The sequence below is a fragment of the Myxocyprinus asiaticus genome, chromosome 18, assembly GCF_019703515.2.
Source record: "Myxocyprinus asiaticus isolate MX2 ecotype Aquarium Trade chromosome 18, UBuf_Myxa_2, whole genome shotgun sequence".
NCBI lineage: Eukaryota > Metazoa > Chordata > Actinopteri > Cypriniformes > Catostomidae > Myxocyprinus > Myxocyprinus asiaticus.
The window spans coordinates 45,248,139-45,270,427 of NC_059361.1; the positions used below are offsets into that span (position 1 = coordinate 45,248,139).

Here is a 22,289-nt window from a genome sequence, read left to right on the forward strand (position 1 = left end):
TGCACAATTAAACAAAATTTATCAGAAATCTGCTTCAGATTGTCAAGTCTGGTCTTAAGTTCACTGATTATGTTGTCAGCTATTAAACTGATATGGTAAAATTAAGCTGGTGGTCCACTGGATGATTAGGTTTACCAGTGCTTACTTCATCATGAAATATTTTGTGCATTCAGTTGTGTTTCTGTAAGAACTGTGTAGAAGAATAAAATTCTGTAGCTGAGCGCCGCTGCTGAAAAGCAGTGCAGGAAACACTGGTGCATTGGCTCCACTGAAAACTTTGCACGCAAAGCAGTAAAGTTTCACTCGTTCCCCATTTGTTTACTGCTTATAACAGTAGGCTTTTGAAAAATGTCTGTTACTCTCCTGTGATCTTGGGAATGGACAAGGGCATTTCGTGGACCATTTTCAATAAACATAATATGGAATGAATTTGTGACTTTTCCTGGGCAAGGCCAGTTTTAGCATGACGATATTCACGTTCCCTTCCTCTTTGCTTGGCTGTTTGCCGTTCCTTGCTATCATCACTGACAGTGATTGGCTGTGGTTACACCGTCAACACATTAATTCAGTTAGCCAATAGAAGGCATTAGAACTGAAGCTGTAGTGCAAGTCCATCTCTCTCTAACTCTCTCTCTGTCTCATACACACACACACACACACACACACACATTGGTGCAGCTATCATTATGAGGACTCTCCATAGACATAATGATTTTTATACAGTACGAACTATAGATTCTATCCCCTAAACCTAACCCTCACAAAAAACTTTCTGTATTTTTACATTTTCAATAAAACATCGTTTAGTGTGTTTTTTAAGCGATTTAAATTATGGGGACACTAGAAATGTCCTCATAAACCACATTTATAGCATAATACCCTTGTAATTACCAGTTTATAACCTAAAAAAAAGTCCTCGTAAACCACTTAAACCTGCCCACACACACAGTTTTCAGCTAGTGATGAAGGAATACCCTCTTTATAGATAATATATTTATAAATCAAACCCAGACAGGATGTTTAGCAAAAGTAAAGTCATTTACACTCATTGTATTGTGGAAATTAATCATCATCTAAGCTAAACAAGTGAAATAGCCTATTTCACTTCACCCACTAGTGAAACACATTCATAGAAATTCAAATACCAGCAGAAGACTAAACAAGCACTGCACACAGCACAAGATACATCCATAAATCAAGGGAAAATTTATTTTATTATAAATAATATATAAGATTTTTTCAAAAATGTATTTTGCTGTATTAATACTGTGGATTTATTTGTTCAGTAACATCGGGCATACTTTTTGAATTGTCTTGGTCTAAAATTCCACCAGGAGGTCCTTTAACCTCATACAAACTTAGGCAAATTTACATTTAGTTTTATAGGTCACCTTCTACCCTACTGATATTGACCACTCCATTGTTGAAAAAGCTTCTGATTGGCCATTTCTATTTTAAATTGGCAAGTGTGTCAATTTTATGTGTATTTGTAATTTCACAGTACATATTGTTGCAGAGCAGCTTTACAGAAAATCATTCCTTAATGTCTAAAGTCCCCCTTTGGCAAGACAAAGGTGACTGTGGTAAGGAAAAAAATTGATGCTAAAGTAGTAGAAAGAAAAATAACTTGGGAGAAACAAGACTCTGCTGGGGGAGCCATACTCCTCTGGCATTAAAATATACTGTACATATGCCACATATTACCTAGCTTCATCCTCTGCTTTTAATGGTCCACGTCTTTGGAGGGTATGACCCAATGACCTTTCACCAACTTTGATACAAAAAAAAAAAAAAAAAAAAAATTTGGTTAACTTTTTCACTAAATCGGGAACAGTCACCATGGAGTGCAGAGTTGCCACCCTTTTATTCACCCATCTTCGTAGTAGCATTAAAGTCATTCTTTACCCACAACAAACAAATGCACATCATTCACTCTTCATTTTGTTGCACCAATGCAAGTAAGTGAAAAAGAGAAAGAAATACATCCATTTTACTGAGACCAAAATCACTTGAAAGCACAACACATCATTATTCTGCTTTCCAAACTTGTAAGTAGGAAGCTCTCAGAAAGGACTTGAAAGCAGCATTTGGCTAACCTGCAGGGGTAAGTAATAACAATAGGAAAAGCATAATTGTCATCTAAAGCCAAAGTAGTTTTTTATTTTTTTATTTGTCTGTTTGCTACTTGACTGTGCGCCACTTCTTATTCAATTTTCGTGAGAAGGCTAATTCTAAGTGCAATTTTCGTGCCAGCACAAAGCGCAAGTAGGCATGGATGGGAGTGTTTGCGCTATCTGTGGGTGTATGCGCGCAAACTGTGGGTGTATTTTTGAAGTGGCGAGAAGCGCAATTTGCTTTTTTCGTGAGAAATAGGTCAATGCGCTAAGACGTTTGAAAACCACGTCTAATTTTGGCACATGTCTAAAATAAATTACTGCATTTGCAGTCTGGGGATTCCACCAGCAGATTGTCAAAGAGCTATCGATCACTTTTAATACTAGCCATGATTTGTGTGTCAGTAGATCAATATGATTAATCATCATAATAATAATCATCATAATCATGCTAAAAAAGTAATAATAATAATTAATAATACTGTTTATTTTGTATAGCGTCTTTCCAAATCTCAAAGACGTCGGAAATGAATGAAACATAAAACATTAGGCTAAACAAAGAAACATATGACAAATATACATTACAAAACAATGAACAATGGGAGAGAAGCAAAGCATATTTCAAGCAGGTGAGACATGGACAAGCAAGATGAGAGCCAGCAGTCCCAGAGAGACAGACAGAGAACATACAACACACACATCGCTGTCCAAAGCACCACAGGCAACAAACAGAGCAGGGGATGCATTGCATACAGCCCATTTACACAACCAAATTCTTATGAATGGGTTGTCTTCATTTATATCGACTTTGCTTGACATGAAATGGAATATATAATAGGACGCAGATGGTGCAATAACCGGAGAAGAATCTCCAGATTCCACTTGACCCAGCCCATAAGTACTTTGAGCACACGGTTTTGACAACCCACCTCCGCCTAGACTAGCACATGCCTGCACATTGAAAATATGAAAACTTAATAGCCATGCCCACTGACTTTGCGCATATGACATATTGCATAGAGCTGCGCTTAAGGAATAGCGCTCTTAAGGAATAGTTCACCCAAAAATGAAAATTCTCTCATCATTTACTCATCCTCATGCAATTCCATATACCTGTATGTATGACTTTTTCCTCCTACTGAACATAAATTAAGATTTTTAGAAGAATATCTCAGCTCTGTTGGTCCTCTCAATGCAAGTGAATGATGGCTGGAAATCAGATAAAAAAGCAGATAAAAGCAGCATAAATGTAATTGATAAGACTTCAGAGGTTAAAGGTGCACTCAGTAACTTTTGTTTTTGTGTCATCTTGGACTTACAATAGTAGCTTGGATGCAGCATCATTTAAAATCAATAGTTTTCAGTTTAAGATGTCATTGTAGAAATTAAGTATTCACAGTCAGCCATGATTACTTTAATCAATGAGTGAAAGTGTCAAATAACAGGACAGTTACTAAGATTAACGAGTAGTATTCAGCTGGTCATGTGATTTTATCATGTGTGGACCCTCTCCATGTAGAATAAAACAGCTTTTATAAGGTTACTGATATGACTGGAGTCTTCATTTTAATGTGAGTGCTCATGATTTCCTACATATATTGCAAAATTACAGTTCATGTCTTTAGGAGTTAAACTTTTTAAATGAGGAAATAATTACTCAGTGTACCTTTAAATCTATATCCTCAGAAGTGATATGATAAGTGTGTTTGAGAAATAGATCAATATTTAAGTCCTTTTTTACTATAAATCTCCACTTTCAATTTCACACCTGAAAGTCACATGAAGCGCCCGTTTAGTTTCACTCTTACATCTGAAAGTGAAAGGGTCAACAGAGCTAATATATTTTTCTAAAAATCTTCGTTTGTGTTCTGCAGAAGAAATAAAAACATACACATCTGGGACAGCATGAGGGTGAGTAAATGAGATGAAAGAATTTTTGGGTAAACTATCCCTTTAAAATAGGACCCATTGTGTAGATTCCTTTTTTATGCATCATAGCTATTAAACATAAGAATCACTGTGATGTTTTTTTAAATAAAGTAAAAAGATGCACATAATTGCAAATATCAGAATTTTTTTGCATTTACATTGCATAATCAACAGAAGGTTTATTCCATTTAAAAGGGAAGTTTATGCAAAAATGTAAAAAAACAATATGAGATATGGGCATATCCGTTTTCACAATTATGTTTGGTTATATTTCTTTTGCTGTTCAAGAAACCAGCCACTTGGTCGCACATCCAGTTTGAGTTGTTCCATCACCCATCTGTCTCTCTGAGCTCCTTCCAAAAATTCCTCTAGGGAAATCTCACCTGAAAGACCCCAGAAGACAAAGGTCAGCTTTAACCCTTTAACAAAGTCTTGTCTTTGTTCAAAATGTTTTTATTTTATGCAATAGATATCCCTAATATAGAGGCTGAGGCAGAAATGGCCTCAAAAACACCTTTAACATTTAAATATTAACTTTACGAAATTATTTACTTATCTTCACTTAAAGGTGCACTCAGTAATTTTTTTCTCATTAAAAAAGTTTACCTCCTAAAGACATTTTGCAATATATGTAGGAAATCATGAGTGCTCACATTAACATGAAGACTCCAGTCATATCAGTAACCTTATAAAAGCTGTTTTATTCTACATGGAGAGGGTCCGCACATGTTAGAATCACATGACCAGCCAAATACTACTTGCTTAATCTCAGTAACCGTCCTGTTATTTGACACTTTCACTCACTGATTAAAGTAATCATGGTTGACTGTAAATACTACATTTCTACAATGACATCTGAAACTGAAAACTATTGATTTTAAATTATGCTGCATCCAAGCCGCTAGGTGTCAGTGTTCAAGATAACACAAAGACAAAAATACTGAGTGCACCTTTAAACTTCAGTAGAGACTAATTTTAATATCTGTTTGGGGGTTTATGAGAGATTATACAACAGAATAAGAAAATCCTCTTAAAATAATTTACCATCTTTGTTTTTGTCAACAAGTTCGAAGATTCTGTCACATATCTGGTCTGGGCTGAGATCTCCACAGCCTGAAGGGTTTCCATGCATCTTCAGTCTGTGTATAGTCTGTCAACAGAATGTAAAGTCCTGATATTAGTATGTGCATATACTGTGTTAATGATGAGATGCAATATGGAATGGCAAATCTACATGATTCATTTCTAAATGTATTACTAAATAAGCAAAATTACTGATGTAAAGTTCAGTGCAGAAACATTGCCAATTCAATTTAATAGAAGTATCAGTACTGCTATCGATATCGTTGATATTGGTTTGATAATATTTGATTTTGGATTGAAAATTAAATAAGTGCCCCATTCCTAATGGACATTTGTGACTAGAACATCGTCATGTTGCACAGTTATAGCACCAATCCCTGAACCTCTGTGCAGCACATCCTCTTTTTGCAAGTGTTGTTTAACAGAATACTGAGTAAATGTTGGGTTGAAACATAATTCTTTTCCTATTTAAATTTAATATTGTTTTATCACAAAACATGCCTGTCAGCCTTACAGCAGCAGATGAATAGTCACCATTACCTTAATAACGCATGTCACCTCTCGCTTGTCCAAACATCCGTTTCCATCTCTGTCATAAACTTTGAAAGACCACTTCAATTTATCCTCAAGTCTACCACGAAGAACCAAATGTAGGGCAGCCACATATTCCATGAAATCAATGGTGTTATCCTGGTTAAAATAAAGAGATCAATTTATATTAACCATTAAAGAAAATAAATCTTTTCAACCCTATAAATGTAGAAAATCCACATCCTAAAAGTTGATTTAACCATTTAATTCTAATGAAGATGGCATCACCGATGCTTTTTTGCATCAGAACCACTCATCTCAAATTGCAGAAAATGTCTGCTACCCCAATGCATGATTTCTGTGGTTTTTTTTATTTTTTTTTACCCTTTGTGACCTGCAATTGTTTTACATGGTGACTTGAGGTAATTTCAGCATTTACAGGTGCCATGTCTGTGTTTTTCTCCCACCACCAAGGAGTAAATTCCCAGCTGTAATACCTACTGTTTACTAACTGGACAAACACCAGGATTGTGTGGTAATTTAAAAGGTGCTGGAAGGGATTTTTATTATTAAATGACATGCAAAATGTCTTGGTTACTGTCGTAACCTCCATTCCCTGATGGAGGGAATGAGAAGTTGTGTCGATGTAGTGACACTAGGGGTCGCTCTTGGGAGCCCCAAACACCTCTGATCTTTGAGAAAAGGCCAATGAGAATTGGTGAGTGGAATTTGCATGTCACTCCCCCGGACATACGGGTATAAAAGGAGCTGGCTCGCAACCACTTATTCAGGTTTTGTGCTGAGGAGCCGAGACAGGGTCCTGGACATTTCAGCAGGTAGTACAGTGTTGTGGCAAGAGGGACACAACGTCTCGTTCCCTCCATCAGGGAATGGAGGTTACGACAGTAACCAAGACGTTCCCTATCTGTCACTCACTCGACGTTGTGTCGATGTAGTGACACTAAGGGTCCCTATACAAAACGCCACAACTAGCTGAACTGTGTTACGTGGACTGCCGATGCAGGTGCAAGCAAGCTGCTGCATGCGTAATAGCAGGTGCACCGGTCTGCAGGTAGCCTCCCCCAACGCCCCAAAAGACGTCATATAGTTCCCCACATCCCTGTGGGGGGGGGGAGTTGGAGAGACTTAAGTAGTATGGGAGCAGGCCGCACCAGCTGTGGCCTTTTCTCTCTATGTTTTTTCTCTCCACAGAGAATTTAGATTCGGCTGGGAACCTTGGGCACATGGCCCGGTTGGGGTCTCAGGACCACGTGAGAGTCCTCTGGACTGAAATCCAGGCAGGTGTTGCTGACAGAGAACGCCTGTAGGTCCACAACCCTCTTGATGGAGGTGAGTGCTGTCAGGAGGGCCGTCTTCAAGGAGAGGGCTTTCAGCTCGACTTACTCTAGAGGCTCAAATGGGGCTCTCTGAAGGCCCAGAAGGACAACGGGGAGATGTGGTGGCAGATCGGCATGATGGCCACACGATGTATGCCGCGGTGCCATGCCCATCTCGGGACTCGAGTCTGAAGCCAGTTCTGAAGCGATCTCATATGCATCAACCTGAGTGGCGTGACCGCCGCCGAGGAAGCCATATGCCCCAGGAGCCTCTGAAAGTGTTTCAGTGGAACCGCTGTTCTCAGCTTGAATGACTTCAGGCAGTTCAGCACCGACTGCGCACGCTCGCACATGAGGCACGCTATCATCGAGACTGAGTCTAACTCCATGCAGAGAAAAAATATGCTCTGAACTGGGGAGAGCTTGCTCTTTTCCCAGTTGACTCGAAGCCCTAATCGGCTGAGGTGCCTGAGGACCAGGTCCCTGTGTGCACACAACAGGTCTCGAGAGTGGGCTAGAATCAGCCAGTCGTCGAGGTAGTTGAGGATGCGAATGCCCACTTCCCTTAGCGGGGCAAGGGCCGCCTCTGCGACTTTCGTGAAGACGCGAGGCGACAGGGACAAGCCGAAGGGGAGGACCTTGTACTGATACGCCCGGCCCTCGAAAGGGAGTCTGTGAAATGGGAGTCTGTGCAAGGCCCGGTTCAGCACACGCAAGCACACGTCCAAGATTGGCCACAACCCACCGCATTTTTTTGGCACGATGAAGTAAGGGCTGTAAAACCCTTTCCTCATCTCGGCTGGAGGGACAGGCTCTATCTAGTCCTTCTGCCAAAGGACTGTGATCTCTGCGCACAGGGTGGCGGTGTTCTCGCCCTTCACCAAGGTGAAGCCAACGCCGCTGAACCGGGGTGTGCGCCTGGCGAACTGAATCACGTAGCCGAATCGGATGGTTCTGGCCAGCCACCGCGACGGGTTGGAGAGCGCTAGCCATGCGTCCAAACTCCAGGCGAGGGACACTAAGGGGACAATCGCGTCTGACGTACCTGGAGGTGGGTCCTTGCGGCGGGGGGGAGCAGGAGACGCCACATCGAGGAGCCTCGCTTCGTCCCGATGTCGTGGCCGCGCTGAGGGGAACCTCAAAGCACTTACCTTGCTCCGTCCGCCCGGCATAGAGCGGGTTGGCGACAGAGGAGGAGGGCCTTTTTTGTCGTCCTCGTAACTCATCACAACCGGCTGGCCGGGGATGTGAATGTTGTGTGGCCGGGCGCACGAAGGCGAGGGACACAAGTTCGTGGCGCCCTGGCCGAAAATGCTCGGTTTCTGGTCACCGTGATAACGGCGGCCGTGAACGCCGGCTGTGTGACTCAAGGAGAGAGGAAACTGCTCTTTTTTTGACAATGTGGTGCGAACACAAAACAAAAGGGAACAAAAGATTCTCTTCCCGGCCGCCACCGGGGGATGGAGTGGTCTGGACACCAGCTCCAGGGTTCCAGCAGACATCTTCCTCCTCGGGTCGTCCGTCTCAGGGGTGCTTAGGAGCCTTCTTCTAGGTCTTAGCGCCAGACCGTGAGGTGGGGGGCGTCAGCTTCCTGCGGGGGGCTCTACGCCAGGGCCGAGAACTTGGCTCGGGCTGAGGCTGAGCCACCTGGGCTTCCGCCGCCGCAGGGGGATGCCCTCAGCAGGGCAAGATGTGCTGTATCGCCTCAGTCTGCTTCTTCACCACCGAGAACTGCTGGGTAAAGTCCTCAATGGTGTCACCGAATAGGCTGATCTAGGAGATGGGCGCATTCAGGAAACGAACCTTGTCGGCATCCCTTATCTCGACCAGATTCAGCCATAGGTAGCGCTCCTGGACCACCAAGGTGGACATCGCCTGCCCAAGTGCTTGCGCCGTGACCTTCGTCGCCTGTCCAGTAGCACTGTAGGCTTTGCCCACCAGAGACGACGTAGTCCTACAGGCCCTGGAGGGGAGTGCTGGACGATTCCACCAGGTGGCGTCGTTTTGTGGGCACAGGTGCACTGCAACCGCCTCGTCAACCTGAGGAATCTCCGGATATCCCTCGGCCGCCCCGCCATCGAGGGTAGTGAGAGTGGATGATCTGGGAAGTCAGGTTTGGACAGAAAAAGGTGTCGCCCATGACCTCGTCAGTTCGTCATGCACCTCCAGGAAGAAAAGGACCAGGGGGGATGGGGGGGGGTGGGAGGGGGATGTCAGTCGCCGAGCGCTGCTCCTGCATCACATCGGGATTAGGACTACCATACCGCAACGTTGCGATGGTCATGTTCTCGCAATGAGAACATGAACCATCCACAAACGCTGCCTCAATGTGATTACGGCCCAAGCACGTGAGGCAGCGATCGTGGCCGTCGGAGGTGGAGAAATACCGACCGCACCCAGGAATTACACAAAGACGGAAAGGCATCTTTAAAAAGACGCTGTCCGTCAATGCGTGCTCTTTTATTGGAAAATATACTCTTGCTCAGAATATATACTCTTTTAAAGGCTGTCGAAGCGCCCAGGGGCGTACTCTGCACTGATCGCTCAGAGGGAGAGAAAGCCACTGAAATGCACTGTATATCCAACAGCATACGCTTCTAAAGAGGTGAATGGACTGGCAGTGAAGTTCAGCTGTGTGAGAATCAACCACTCGGCTCCGAAGAAAAAATCTGAATGAGTGGTTGCAAGCCAGCTCCTTTTATACCCGTTTGTCCGGGGGAGTGGCATGCAAATTCCACTCGCCAATTCTCATTGGTCTTTTCTCAAAGATCAGAGGTGTTTGGGGCTCCCAAGAGCAACCCTTAGTGTCACTACATCGACACAACGTCGAGTGAGTGACAGATAGGGAAACAAGGTTATCATAGATTTGCATTTTCAATGCCGTTTTCAAATTAGCTATAACTTTCAGTTTAGTTTTAGTTAGTTTCATTAATCTTGAGAGTTCGTGGCAAAATTGCCACCGATTATTTTCACATGCAAATGAGCTTTGTGGCAAACTTGTGGGAAATTGTCCATTGATGCCACCACTATCGGTGAAGGGCTGCAAACTTCTGGCAAGCATTTGCAGTGAATCACAAGCTAATTTGCCTGTGAAAATAATGAGTGGCAAATTTCTGGCAAGATTGCGGCTAGTTTGCCACAACTCTAGATTTTTTGTTAGGGTGGTTTTGTTAGTCACAGTTTAGTTTTTATTTTGTGGACATTTCTATTTCGTTTTTAAATATTTTATATTTAATTATAGTTTAGGAATAAACAAAACACTTCTAGATTTGCTCAAAAATGAAGCAGTTAAACCTGTTTTACTCCATCCATTTACATTCAGCTTACAGTCACTCTCAGCATTTCCTTTATACACCGAGTTACCGTTCGCATTATTAGCGCAATCATGGGATTAATTCGTGCAGTGCTTGGAGTGATGAACTTGGGTCAAGAGCAAAAAACTAATTTAAACGTGCGTTTTCGTTTATCATATTCATGTGAACTTGAGTCCCAAACCTCAATCTTTGAAAACACGAGGTCAAAGTCTGATGTTTCCCACATTGAGAGCTACTAGCACAGGCTTCATTATCAATGGTACTCTTCCTTTCTGCATCTTTAGCCATTAATAACTTGTACTCCTCACAATGGTTGCTTTGCAAATGCAAAAATCGTGTGATTGGATGTGACAATGCATTTCCTTTTTCCAGTTTCATAATTTAACTCGAAATAGTCCCACACAGACCTCTGTCATTTCCTACCGGCCATCTTTCACGTCCCTGTCATCTGTCAATATCAGCTAACCTCACACGCCATATAGCCATCTGCAGGTCTTCACCTAGCCATACAGGTCAGATTATTCCGCTGTGTGATGAGTAAGTGCACACTGATTATTAAAGTTTTCGCTAATTTTACATTTACTTGCAATAGCGAGATAAAAATTCACAATTACGAGATACAATCTCGCAATTGCGACTTTGTTTCTCTCAATTTTGACTTTGTAACTCGCAATTGTGAGAAATAAAGTCGCAGTTGTGAGTTTTCATCATGCAATTACGGGTTTATAGCATGTAATTGCGACTATATTTACATTTGCAGTGGCATTTCTCATCATTGTGTCCTCTCTATGCGACAATCTTACAAATATATCTTTATCACAATTAAGTTAGAGTATATAACTGTAATATATGGGCATAAACCATTTCAAACAGTCTATGTTTGTTGTAGCAACAGAATAAAGCCTGCAAAAGCTCGGATGCGCGGTGTCCAAGTATTCAATCAACTGACTTATGCCTATTATATACACTACCAGTCAAAAGTTTTGAAACACTCATTATCATTTTTCACATTTTAGAATAATAGTCAAGTCATCAAAACTATGGAATAACATAAATGGAACTATGGGAATTATGTTGTGACTAAACAAAATCCAAAATAAATCAAAACTGTGTTATATTTTAGCATCTTCAAAGTAGTCACCCTTTGTCTAGAATTTGCAGACATGTACTCTTGACATTTTCTCAACCAACTTCTTGAAGTTTCACCCTGAGATGCTTTTTAAACAGTATTGAAGGAGTTCCCATCTATGTTGGGCACTTATTGGCTGCTTTTCTTTATTATTTGGTCCAAGTCATCAATTTCAAAACCATTTTTTTTAAATTACATTTTAGTTTTATGATTAAATAAATTAATATGCTGGCACAATTATATTTTTGTCTACAAAAATAATTTCAAATATTTAAGCATATGCCTTCAGATCAAAAGATGTTTAAGATCATGAGAAACATTTCAGTCGAATTTCAAAACTTTTGACCGGTAGTGTGTGTGTGTATATATATATATATAACTCAGCAAAAAAAAGAAACGTCCTCTCACTTTCAACTGCTTTTATTTTCAGCAAACTTAACATGTGTAAATATTTGTATGAACATAAAAAGATTCAACAACTAAGACATAAACTGAACAAGTTTCACAGACATGTGATGGAATAATAATCTGTCCCTGAATAATGGGGGGGTGGGGGGGGTGGTCAAAATCAAAAGTAACAGTCAGTGTCTGGTGTGGCTACCAGCTGCATTAAGTACTGCAGCACATCTCCTCCTCATGGACTGCACCAGATTTGCTAGTTCTTGCTGTGAGATGTTACCCCACTCTTCCATCAAGGCACTTGCAAGTTCCCGGACATTTCTGGGGGGAATGGCCCTAGCCCTCACCCTCCAATCCAACAGGTCCCAGACGTGCTCAATGGGATTGAGATCCGGGCTCTTCGCTGGCCATGGCAGAACACTGACATTCCTGTCTTGCAGGAAGTCACGCACAGAACGAGCAGTATAGCTGGTGGCATTGTCATGCTGGAGGGTCATATCAGGATAAGAATGCAGGAAAGGTACCACATGAGGGAGGAGGATTTTTTCCCTGTAACGCACAGCATTGAGATTGCCTGCAATGACAAGCTCAGTCCGATGATGCTGTGACACACTGCCCCAGACTAAGATGGACCCTCCACCTCCAAATCGATCCCGCTCCAGAGTACAGGCCTCGGTGTAACGCTCACTCCTTTGATAATAAAAGCGAGTCCGACCATCACCCCTGGTGATACAAAACTGCGACTCGTCAGTGAAGAGCAATTTTTGCCAGTCCTGTCTGGTCCAGCGAAGGTGGGTTTGTGCCCATAGGCGACGTTGTTGCCGGTGATGTCTGGTAAGGACCTGCCTTACAACAGGCCTACAAGCCCTCAGTCCAGCCTCTCTCAGCCTATTGCGGACAGTCTGAGCACTGATGGAGGGATTGTGTGTTCGTGGTGTAACTCTGGCAGTTGTTGTTGCTATCCTGTACCTGTCCCGCAGGTGTGATATTCGGATGTACTGATCCTGTGCAGGTGTTGTTACACGTAGTCTGCCACTGCGAGGATGATCAGCTGTCCTTCCTGTCTCCCTGTAGCGCTGTCTTAGGCGTCTCACAATACAGACATTGCAATTTATTGCACATCTGCAGTCCTCATACCTCCATGCAGCATGCCTAAGCACATTCACGCAGATGAGCAGGGACCCTGGGCATCTTTCTTTTGGTGTTTTTCAGAGTCAGTAGAAAGGTGTCTTTAGTGTCCTAAGTTTTTATAACTGTGACCTTAATTGCCTACCGTCTGTAAGCTGTTAGTTTCTTAATGACCGTTCCACAGGTGCATGTTCATTAATTGTTAATGGTTCATTGAACAAGCATGGAAAACATTGTTTGAACACTTTACAATAAAGATCTGTAAAGTTATTTGGATTTTTACAAAATTATCTTTAAAATACAGTGTGCTGAAAAAGGGACATTTCTTGAAAATACATTTTACGATTCTTAAGTTTGTAGTAGGCTGCCAGTGGATAGAATGACTTACTACATGCTATATTTTCCCAATATGTGCAATTATATGTATAGTTTTCAATTATTTTAGAGGAAAAAAAACACTCCAAAATCAAAAGTTGCTAACTGCACACTGAATTGCAAAACAGACTAAAAAGGGTCTAGCAAAAAGATATAACTTGATTAAATTTGCATCCTAAAAAATGTGCGTTAAAAGTGAGTTAAAAGCCACACCAACAAAGAGAGCAGACATTTCAGCACACTGCTTTCTTCAATGTTCATGTTGTAAAAGACATTCGCCCATTTTAACAAGTCTTAATTGAAAATTGCAACCAGCTGGGTCTAATGAGTTAATGATAGAACCTAAATAGACAAAACATTTACCTAAGTGGAATCTAGAATCAGCAGGGTCCAAGGGTGCAAACACAAAACAAAATCACAATACAAAATAACCACTGTAACAAAATTACATAAATAAAAATAAAAAAAACACCACACATTATAAAAAACAGGAAAGATCGTGTTCTTCATTCATACCACTTTGGAGCCAAAGATTTAAGTACAAAAATTCAAAAAGCCTCCCTCTGTAACAATTTCTTATCTCTGTCTCCACATCTCCTATGAGGTAAAATCCTCTCAATGTCCAGGAATTTCAAATCTTTCGTTTCAAACGACTGTTTAGCCAAATTAAAATGACGAAATTTTTTAGATGTATCATCTTGTCTTCTAATAGCACTAATATGTTCAGTAATTATTGTACGTAATGCACGTTTAGTTTTGCCTACATATAGCAAAAGACATGGACAAATGATTATATAAATTATATATGTAGTTTTACATGTAATCAGTTGTCTATTCTTGTAATTTCTCAATGTATGAGGATGTGTAAACAAACTGCGTTTAACATATTGAGAATAAGATGTACAGTTGTTACAAGGAAAATTACCCTGGGCATCAACAAGGGTAGTCGGAGGAGAGATATAAGTATCTGCATGAACAAGTTTTCCAACAAATTGGAGCTTCCAGAAAACACACAAAGTCGTGGATCATTAAATACATTCATTAACTGAGAATCACTTAGAATGATGAGCCAATGACTATTGATGATCTTTTTTTTTTTTTTTTTTTGATTTTCTCCCCTTTTTTTCCCAATTTGGAATGTCCAATTCCCAATGCGCTCTTAGTCCTCGTGGTGGCGTAGTGACTCGCCTCAATCCGGGTGGCAGAGGACGAATCTCAGCTGCCTCCGTGTCTGAGACCGTCAACCCGTGCATCTTATCACGTGGCTCGTTGAGCGCGTTACCACGGAGACATAGCGCGTGTGGAGGCCCACGCCATCCACCGCGGCATCTTACGCACAACTCACCATGCACCCCACCAAGAGCGAACCACATTATAGCGATCACGAGGAGCTTACCCAGTGTGACTCTACCCTCCCTAGCAACCGGGCCAATTTGGTTGCTTAGGAGACCTGGCTGGAGTCACTCAGCACGCCCTCGAACTCGCCAACTACAGAGGTGGTAGCCAGTGTCTTTACCACTGAACTACCCAGGACCCCTATTGATGATCGTTTTGACATCAACACTCAAAGGACTAAAAGTAGATTTAAAGACACATGAGAAATTCTTGTTTCTGTTTCTGATCTTTCCAGTTACATAATTGGTCCCCTGTTCACCTAAGTCACGAACCTTCTGGAGTGAGGTGTCCAACCATTCATTAGGATATCCTTGTGATTTAAAGACACCATATAAGATCTGAACTTTACTCTCAAAATCTTCTTTTCTCGAACGGATTCGATAAAGTCTTGTAAACTGACTATAGGGCAAACCACATTTAAGAGAAAAGCACTCTTAGCATGTAAAAGACTGTTTTTATCTGTGTCTTTTCTATAATGTGAAGAGACAATTTTTCCATTCAAAATTGAGATACAGCAATCCAAAAAGTTGACACTGGTAGCACTAACCTGATGTGTAATCTTAATTGAGCATCTTAAACAACTGATGTATAAGGCAAATGCTTCAAAATCCTTTACTGAGCCTTTGTAAATAAACAAAATAATATTTTCAGCAAAAGGGTAGTTCTTAAAGATATAATTGTCCTCCAAATAACCCAAATATAAATGAGCATAATCTGGAGCCATGGTCACACCCAAGGCTGTACCCTCAATCTGCAAATAATATTTGTTCTCAAATACAAAATAGTTCTTAGTGAGTACCAATTTGGCCATATCAATGATGAACTTTGTTGGAAGATAGTCCTCATCTCACTAAAATTCACCAATTTGTAATTTTTACATTCCAAAGGTTGTTCCTAGTGTGCTGCATGTCTAACTACAGGTCTTATTTTTCCAATATGTCAAATTATACATATATTGTATATGTATACACAGGGTTGGGGAGTAACAGAATACATGTAATGGGATTATGTATTTAAAATAAAAAATATAAGTAACTGTATTCCACTACAGTTACAATTTAAATAATTGGTAATTAGAATACAGTTACATTCAAAAAGTATTTTGATTACTGAAGAGATTACTTTGCATTTTATTGTCATTTGTTTCATTTAATATTTAGTCCTTTCAGATGGAAAACACTTATACATATAAATGATGTGATCCAAAGTGCATTTGAACAGCGGTGAAACTCTTTCTTATGAAGTGTTACATTCATACGAGCAGACAGAGAAGTAAGTTTGAAGTAAGTTTGGAGTAGAAGAAATAGAAATAAACCTTGTGTAAATTGTCAGCTTTATGCTAAGCTAAAATGCTATTTCTAGCCATTTTACATGCACGTTACCAGACACGATCATATTTTTTTATCAAGAAAATTCATGTTGAATCATAATTTCTTTTTTCTAGTAAGACCTTTGATATTAGGGCAAAAATCCTATTCTTAATAATAATTTTGTACTGTTTTCCTGTAAAATTATCTAAAAATCCTTAGTTTTTATAGTCAAAACAATTGAAAAAACTCTATCAGTTCTGAAGAAGTAATCCAAAGTATTTAGAATACGTTACTGACCTTGAGTAATCTAACAGAATACATTACAAATGACATTTTACAGCATGTATTCTGTAATCTGTAGTGGAATACATTACAAAAGTAACCCTCCCAACACTGTGTATACAGTATTTACTTAAAAAAAAATCATTTAAATTCGCTGAAATTATATTTTCACATTTCAAAGGCTGTAGTAGGTTCCCAGTGGATAGACTGATTTACTACAGGAGAGATTATTAGCCTACAGTAAATCCAATTTTATGAATATTCAATTATAAAAATAAATAATAATAATAATAATAATAATAATAATAATAATAATAAAAATATAAACATTTTATTTTAAATATGCCACAGGTTGTAGTAAGATGCCAGTGGATAGATTGACTTACTACAGGTGAGATTATTACAGTAAGTCCAATTGAATGAATACAGTTTTCAATTAAGAAAAAAATAGAAATCACCTAAATGCTATTTTCACAATCCAAAGGTTGTTCCAAGCAGATAGACTGACTTACTAAAGGTCAAATTATTACAATAAGTTAAATTGCATGAATACAGTATTCAGTTATTATTATTATTATTATTATTATTATTATTATTATTATTTGACCAAAATGTTATTTTCACTATCCAAAGGTTGTTCCAAGCAGATAGACTGACTTACTAATGGTCAAATTATTACAATAAGTTAAACTGCATGAATACAGTATTCAGTTATTATTATTATTATTAGACCAAAATTCACCAAAATGTTATTTTCACAATCCAAAGGTTGTTCCAAGCAGATATTACCTTTAGTAAGTCAGTCTATTACAATAAGCTAAATTGTATGAATACAGTATTCAATTATTTTAGGAAAATAATTCAACAAAATGTTTTTTTTTTTTTTTTTTACAATCTAAAGTTTGTAATAAGTTCCCAGTGGATAGACTGATTTACTACAGGTGAGATTATTTCAGTATTTCTAATTATGAATACAGTATTCAAAAAAAAAAAACAAAAAAAAAACATTGTTTTTTTTTTTTTCATTCCAAAGGTTGTAGTAGTCTCCTAGTGGGATGAATGACTCACTACAGGTCTTGTTTTTTTTTTTCCAATATGTCTAATAATACTTATACACTTATACACTCAATTATTTAAGAAATCACTAAAATTCAATTTTCTAAATCTCTGATAACATATTATGATAATTTTATGCTTTAGTACAGTAAATATATTACATATTGCACCTTTAACTATCGCCAAAATGCAGAATGAGACATTTTTGTTTGCAAGCGCTCTTCATGTGAGGTTCAAAGTGCCGCTGGCGTTGATGCCCTGACGCGAAACATGAACGCAGCTTCAGGATTGCTGTAGGAAAGCGAATAGCCACAATCTACCGGCAGATTGTGAAGAATTTGAGTTTAAGAGATTTAATGCCCATTGGAATGAATGTGCAACCTATGTGGGGACTAGTTCTTTCAATTACTCTCACTTAGACTTTGGTAAACGGTTAATGTTACACGAATTGGTGATTTATTAGTGCATTTCTATCTTTATACTGTGGAAGGCTTTATTTGGAAAATGTTAATAAAGCATTGTATTGTTACATTTTGTTTTCTTTCCCAAGATGAAAATAAGTGCATTTTGACAGGAAAATAAGCATATATAGTGTCAAATTTCAGCACTTTCAAAATCTGCAATTAATTGCAATTAACTACATAAAATTATGCGATTAATCATGATTAATAATGAAAAAGCCATTACCAGGCAGTACGCTGTCAGAGTCAAAGCTCTGGATTTAGACCAATTAACTCTGTATCCCAAGAACTTAGAAAAGGAATTAACAATTCTGTGGAGGCAAGGCATAGATCTAGTTGGGTCGGAGACGAATAATAAAATATCATCTGCATAAAGCAAAAGCTTATGCGCCACACCTCCCGCCACCACCCCTGGAAAATCATCCTCCTTTCTTATCGCGGCTGCTAATGTTTCGGCTCATTGGTTGCTTCCACCTGAGAGAGCCCCTCACTGGTTTTGTATTGAACATGAAGTTCTTGCCCCTATTTCGCCATTGCAAAGCCTTTCTATCAAACTAATCGGAGAAGTTAAGTTACACCCCGTTATCTCGCTTTTGCACTCGGTATGGACAAAAGTGTCCAGAGTGTTTAATTCGGACATTTATTTAAATGTTGCTTCAAGCATATGGCTGAACCCAAAATTATGTATTAATAAGTCCCCTTTCTGCTAGTCAGAGTGGACTGTGAGGGGGGTTACTATACTCGGTAACCTATATGAGAGTGGAGTGTTGAGATCTTTTGAAAATTTGGTTCAACGTTTTGGGATTCCCAGATCTCAGTTCTATAGGTATTTACAGCTGCACCACCTGCTCTGTACAGTTTTGGGAGTAGCACACCCCCCCCTAATGTGGCATCAGTGTATTACTCCCTGCTAATTCAGAGTTTGGGGGATGAAGCTTCAACTTCTCTCAAGAGATTATGGGAGAAAGTTTTAAATGTGGTATTGGAGGAGGGAGTGTGGGAGGCTGGGATGCTTAAAAACTTCAAGTCTGCATCTAGATATGCAAGGGTGTGCCTTATGCCCTTAAGGGCCGAATTCGTGGAGGGGTTGAGTTTCTCACTTTTGTTTGGAATGCCCCTTCGTGTGGTGTCCCTTTCCCACACCCTTTCAAAAAAATCTAAACTAGCCGCAAAATTTGCAGCTCGTTATTTCCACATGCAAATGAGCTTTTGATTCGCTGGAAATGTTTGCCAGTAGTTTGCAGCCCTTCGACTGTAGTGGTGAACCTCCGGCAAACATTTGGCAACAATTGACAATTTGCCACAAGTTTGCAGCAAAGCTCATTTGCATGTGAAAATTATCAGTGGCGAATTTGCGGCAAGTTTGCGGCAAATTTGCCATGAACTCTCGATTTTCGTAATGGCAGTGCCCTTCAAGGGCGCAAAAACGCATTGAGACAGCACTCTGGAGAAGCACTGAGAAGAACTTTTTACCCCTAATATGTTATCTTGTACCTCCGCAAATTTGCTTGTATTTGCAAGTGGCAAATGCTGCACGAAATGAAAAGAAAGCTTCACTTTAAGATGTGAGCTGTAATATCATAATAATATCAAAGGTCATCATCAAAAAATTTCAACATATACCACAAGACAACTTACATTTCTCGATGTCACAGGGGACAGATTTTGTTTTTTTTATCAAAAGTGATGTCCTAATGTCCGATGACTAGTTATTGGACATGACCAATATTGTCATATGACCAATGACTAGTTAAAGGTGCAATATGTAACAATTTTCATATAATATTCACCCTTTTTTTTGCCGATGTGTGAACAGCTTGTAACGCAACTTAAAAAATGAGCCCTTCACGGACTTCCTAGGTTGCCTATTAAAGCCTGTAAACTGATTTTCATGCGAAGGGTGCGGGTCGCTTTTGCCAGGAAATTCCAAAGGATGTGACATTTTAGCACGCTCCCGAGAGCCTTGCCTCAGTGCGTCTCTTCCGCTATTCAACAGCGACAACAAACTGCAACACTAGGTAATGTTATCTTAGAGATGGCGCGGACTCGTTGGCCGTGGCAGGCTCGTTGGCCGTGGCAGGCACGGGGACGTTGGCGCGTTGGCCGTGGCAGGTGCGGGGGGGCGTTGGCTCGTTGGCTGTGGCAGATGTGAGTACTGACAAGCTGTGAGGAAGGGTCTTTGTGACCCTACGCACCGACATAAATGGTGGATAATTTAACTTGGAAACAAGGGCCGTGTGAGGCTGGGCTGTGGTATGGCGTGGAGTAGACTTAAACTTGGTGGTGACATGGCGTGGAGCAGACTCAGGCGTAGCTGTGGCATGGTGTGGAGCAGGCTGAGGTTTGGCTGTGACATGACATGGAACAGGCTGAGGTGTGGAAGACTCGGAAACCGGAACCGAGGTTGAGAGAGGAGGTTCCACTGAAGCAAATGTCTCTAAAATTAACTCCACATATTCCTCCCACATGTAATCACCGGTCTCCGGCATTTCCCGCCACATGTGAGCTAGGAGGCCAAACTGATACAAGGACTTCAAGTGGGAATCAGTAAATCCTGTGTATCTGGCAATGGTGCTAAACAGACGAGAGTATTCTCTAATTGGTAAGTTTGCTCGGCTCAACTGGACAAAGCACGCTGCTAGATCCATTTCAGATGATCAGTCCTTCTGTGACGAGGCAGATGAGGAAAGAGGATCTAAATGCAGCTTTAATGAGAACAAAAGATGAACCAAGTAACTCAGAAAAAACAAAAACATAGGGAAACCAGGCACAGAACATGACAACACATGTAAAGACTGACAAAGAAACCAGGGGAAACAAGGAAATGAGAAACACCTGGGGAAAACAATCAGGGGAAAACCAATCATAAAATGAAACTACAAAAGGACTACAAACTAACAGGAAACAGGAACTAAACAAGAATTTCAACATAAAAGTCAACACAAAAACAGGGAATATGTGACACTCTGAATGCAGCCTTCGAATGCAACTTTCTTTTACTGGAATTCAGAGGATGTAAGAGGTGTATCCTTCATTGGCACTCACAATCCACAATTCTTTGCTTCAGTGGAAACTTACATAATTTCTCTGAAAAATTGTTCCATGTGTCTGTTGATTTCTGTTTACAAGGCCTCATTCTGGTTTCCTGCTGGTAACAGTCGGGTTTGGTTGAGATCCATGCAGCCTTGAGGCTTACCTCTCCAGCCCAGCCAGTCGACTGCACTCCTGTTCTGGGACTGAGTTTTTTGCGCTTCTGGGAACCTTTTGTTGATTTTGTTTTTCTTTTTTGCCTTTTTAAAATAAACTTTGGCTTTCTGCAATTGGGTCCTTGCTTCCCTTCACTAAAACCTGACAGTAAGAGTATAATAATATACAGTATAATGTAAAATAAAGTAAATATAAAAGTACAGCTGCAAAATCCATTTGCTTTTCTCTCAACATTGTTGTAAATTTCCTAAAGTTTACCTCAGATATTCTCTTCTCACTCTCAGCACTGGTGCAGGTTGAGAGCGATGTGTGCTGTCATAGCAACCATGATGCATTTTGTTTCCATTTGTCCTGTGAAGGCTGTCTTGTTTAAGCAAAGCTAATTCTAAGTTGAGGAAACTCGGTATGCCGCTGCCTACAAATGATGCATCCTACCTATCAGGAGCCTTCTTAATGGGACACACCAGCTTACTCCAGAACTTGCGATGGTTGACAACTTGCAGCTATAAATGAGAACCATGCACTGTTTATGTGGCCATTTTGAATAAAATGATGTCACGACTCCACTGTATCAGAGGAGCCATGGAAGAAATTATTTTACAGATGTCACCCCAAGAAATTAAAATTGTAGAAAATCAGTTAATGCTGTATTTTATTCCATACAGTAACTCTTGAAGTGTATTCCATAATCCATGACCGTTCATATCCGAGCCTCTTAACAGAGTTCATTCTACTGCAGAATTTAATGCACAAACGAACCACTTAACACTCACCTGATTTGTATCAAAGGACCTAAATAAATTCTCCATATAGGCACATTCTTCTTCAGAGGACTCACTGGTGATGCCAAAGATTCGTTTGAACTCATGAAGATGGAGATTTCCGCTGGGGCACTCGCTGGCAAACTTCTTGTACAGCCCTTGAATCTGAGCGAGTGCCACTTCATTGTCTATTTCACTCTGTGACTGACCCATTATTTTAAACACTGGAAAAAACACTAGTTCCTGTTTATGAATAAAGTTTCAGAACAGACATGCGCTGTGTGTGATGCATGTTGTTTCCACCATCTCTTGTAGAGTATGTACTGTAGGACCCTGGAATCACTCTGTTTATGGTAAATGGATTAACCCTTAGCAACATGGCAGTATTTTTAGGTGCAGACGCCAATCTAATCTTGCTTGTAAAATCCTTTGACTTAATCCTTATATAATCTGTTTTACAATCAGACAAAGTGCTCTC

General features: G+C 40.2%; 1 protein-coding gene across 2 annotated transcripts; it reads right to left on the reverse strand.

Moving 5' to 3' along the window:
- Positions 1-1,995: 1,995 nt before the first annotated feature.
- On the reverse strand, positions 1,996-22,107 carry LOC127456095 (guanylyl cyclase-activating protein 2-like). Of its 2 annotated transcripts, none has more exons than XM_051724418.1 (4): positions 21,824-22,107; positions 5,667-5,816; positions 5,088-5,193; positions 1,996-3,323 (listed from the first exon to the last, which is right to left on the reverse strand). In XM_051724418.1, the coding sequence occupies exons 1-4, from the start codon at positions 22,022-22,024 to the stop codon at positions 3,304-3,306; spliced, it is 477 nt and encodes a 158-aa protein (XP_051580378.1). In that variant the 5' UTR covers positions 22,025-22,107; the 3' UTR covers positions 1,996-3,303. The 2 variants fall into 2 exon arrangements, with proteins under 2 accessions (XP_051580378.1, XP_051580377.1); XM_051724417.1 differs by having other exon boundaries at positions 1,996-4,426.
- Between the last annotated feature and the right edge of the window lie 182 nt (positions 22,108-22,289).

Excerpts from the sequence above, each read along its gene's own strand:
- LOC127456095 (XM_051724417.1), bottom strand. The coding sequence starts at position 22,024 with ATGGGTCAGTCACAGAGTGAAATAGACAATGAAGTGGCACTCGCTCAG. Across the intron at positions 5,817-21,823 it reads GGTCCTTTGATACAAATCAG|GATAACACCATTGATTTCAT; the intron begins GTGAGTGTTAAG and ends TATTTTAACCAG. Across the intron at positions 5,194-5,666 it reads AGGTGACATGCGTTATTAAG|ACTATACACAGACTGAAGAT; the intron begins GTAATGGTGACT and ends TTCTGTTGACAG.